The 2868-nt window shown below is 41.3% G+C and overlaps 1 pseudogene across 1 annotated transcript; it reads left to right on the forward strand.

Annotated features, from left to right (window-relative positions):
- The first annotated feature begins 924 nt into the window (after positions 1–924).
- TEOVI_000631100:pseudogene lies at positions 925–2447 on the forward strand (annotated as a pseudogene). The gene is given in 4 exon segments: positions 925–1500; positions 1503–2210; positions 2212–2313; positions 2316–2447. Coding segments are annotated over 4 exon segments (1518 nt in total).
- Positions 2448–2868: the final 421 nt, after the last annotated feature.

The following is a 2868-nucleotide window of genomic DNA, read 5'->3' on the forward strand; positions in this document are numbered from 1 at the left end:
ATGAGTGTGTGTATATTCTAATATTAAAATAGGAGTGGTGGTTATGATAGAATTGGCGGTCCAAACATCAGTAGTTGAACCAATTACAAGGGCACAAATAAATAGAGAAGGAGAGATAAAAATAGGGAATATGCGCTGTTTTAAACACAAATATGGAGATATGAATCGTCTTACATTGAGGTGATGGTGAGGGCATTAAGGAAGAGATACAGTGCAGTGCACAGGCAAAATGGAGTCGCTACGACATCCGCTGCATTAAAGGAAGAAGAACCTGCTTAATAAAGTAAAAAATAAAAGAAGAAACTTAAGGATAAGAAACCGCGGATGGGAGCACACAGAAGAGCTTTATGAAGTACAGAAAGTTTCAAATTATACTTCTCCATTTTCTTATTTGCGTGCTGGCGAGTCACTAAAACACTTCAAGAAGTGAAGAATACATAAAAGAGATGTCACCGAAACTTAGCTATCAGCGCTCATAAATAAAAAAAAAGTAGCAAAGAAGTTTCGTTTTTGACCGAAGTTACAAAACCTCAAATCACGCTCCACAAGGCCCTGCCACATTTAAAAAAAAGGAAAAAGGATGAGCGTTTCGGTGGCAAGCAGAAGCGTTCTCTGGGTATTGTAGCGGCATGCCACGGAAAATTGCCATCAAATAGAGGCACTTACAAAACATAAAATTTGAATTTTCAAGAATGAAGGTATGTGCATTATTTTGATCAATGCAACACTGCATTAAAGTAGAGCATAGATTAAATAGATATAGAACGATATGGGTTGGAATAAAAGTGTAAATTTTCTGCCAAAATCTGCCTTTTTCACCTACCTAACGTTGACTACGAACGACAAACAATTTAAACTTTTGCGCCAACCTTGCGCTCAGCAAGTAGTACCAAGGCAGCGGCTATGAATGAGAAAGTGAGCGAACGACAGGAAGAGTGTAGCCCATCAAGGGAAATTCCAATTAAGACAGATGTGCTGATGTCATACCCAAAAATAGCAGCGTTGTTGCTCATTTTCAAAACCACAGCAACGGTGGCCAACAAGCCCAATGACCCAGCGGCAGAAGCGGCAACAGATGTGTGCAAAGAGCATGCCTATTTAGCGAGGATAAGCTAGCACATAGAAGGAAAGTTAACCGATCTTACGTCCACAATCAGCCTGCAGAAGACGGAAGCTGGAAAGTGGTGACTGGCAGCAACAAAAGAAGAAAACCCTAGCCAAGAGTGTTTGCCTACAGCACTGGAACTCTCACTCACAGATGCACTGGAGGCGAACGGGCTGAAGCTGTAAAATGCACGACAGATGGTTGATTCTGCCACGAAAGCGATAGTCCAGCAACAAGGAGTCGTAGCAGCAGCAATTGCCGTTTCGCTCGTGCGCGCAACCCAAGATCCAGCCGGTGCGCACACAGCAGCCGCCGCCGCTCCGACAACGGCAAAACTAAAGCTTGTAAAAGCCAAAAGCACCGCGATATGTATACCCGAGACACACGCAGCCCGGAATCGGCCGGAGGACAAACGCCAGTACCACAAGACCTTTTTAAAATGGACCTCACAGACGAATCCAAGGTTAGCGAAGCCAATCAACTGGACGGGATTATAATTACGGCCGAAGCTGGGTGCACAAACAAAACAACTCAAACCGCAGTCAGTGCATTAAATGGCTGCACCTTCAGCAGCAGTACCGGCACAGTCGAAATAATACGGGCCAAACCCGCAGCCGGCAACTACAGGACAGCAACCCACTTTTTCAAGAACAACGAAGCCAAGAGAGCTTTCCATACGGACATCACAGCGCCAGGTGCCGAGAAGGACCCAGTTAAAAAGCGTGCCAAGGCGATATGCGAGTGGCTGAAGCTAACACCAAAAATAGCAAAAATATCTGAATACAGCAGCAGAAGCGTCAGCGGGCCTCATGCGATCTGAACCTATGTGCGCAACTGCTGGCCTGCGTTTCACAACCTAGACGACCCAACGGATCGCAGCAAGGCAAAAGACCTGATTCAATGAATAAAAACAGGCTACTGAGAAACAACGGATAATTTAAACGAGAAATTCAAGTCCCTTCTGGGGAAGGAAAGCACACATATACGAGACAAGAGAGAGGTAAAAAGCAGAAAAAAAAACACCGAACTAACAAGTTCTACAACAAAAACCAATAAAGCTGTGATCATAATGGTAGGAATAAGAATCAAGAGGAATGGAAGCAGTAAAAAAGAGAAATACAGTAGTCACTCCAGCAGTGGATACCAAAAATGCAATCTAGTTCCAAGGAGAAAGAGAGAAAGAAAAATGCAACAATAACGATGGCTGTAAAAATTAAAAGATGGGAAGTGCAAGGCTAAATTAGCAGCAGCAGCAGCAGCAGCAGCAGGGGCGACAGGAAACACCACAGAAAGCAATTATGTTGCAATCAATGACCATCTTTTGCTTGCTTTTTTGATTTTGGCACAAATCTTTTAAGGTTTCCCCTCGATTTTATGAAATTAATGAAATTTTATAGATTTGACATACTTAACACTTTTAATGAAAGTGTGAAAATTAGTGAAAATTTTTAAAATATGAAGTATTAGTATAAAAGTGTCCTATGGGTGTAAAGCAGTATGGTGATAGGGAATGGAAAATGTGTGCCATTATTAAAAATTTATTATATTGGTTTATTTTGTTTTTGAGAATATTAGCTAAATTTATAAGAGAAGTAATAATAATAATAATAGTAATTATTATAGGTTAGTGTTGTGAGTGTGCATATACGAATATTATATAAAAAACAATATTGGTGGTACAGGCCGAGTAGATGGTCAAATACAAGCACTTAAAAGAATCACAAGGGTAAAAAAAAGTAATTTAGTGAAGTGGACAGCGAGTA

This window comes from Trypanosoma equiperdum, assembly GCF_001457755.1.
Source record: "Trypanosoma equiperdum strain OVI genome assembly, contig: ctg_1181, whole genome shotgun sequence".
NCBI lineage: Eukaryota > Euglenozoa > Kinetoplastea > Trypanosomatida > Trypanosomatidae > Trypanosoma > Trypanosoma equiperdum.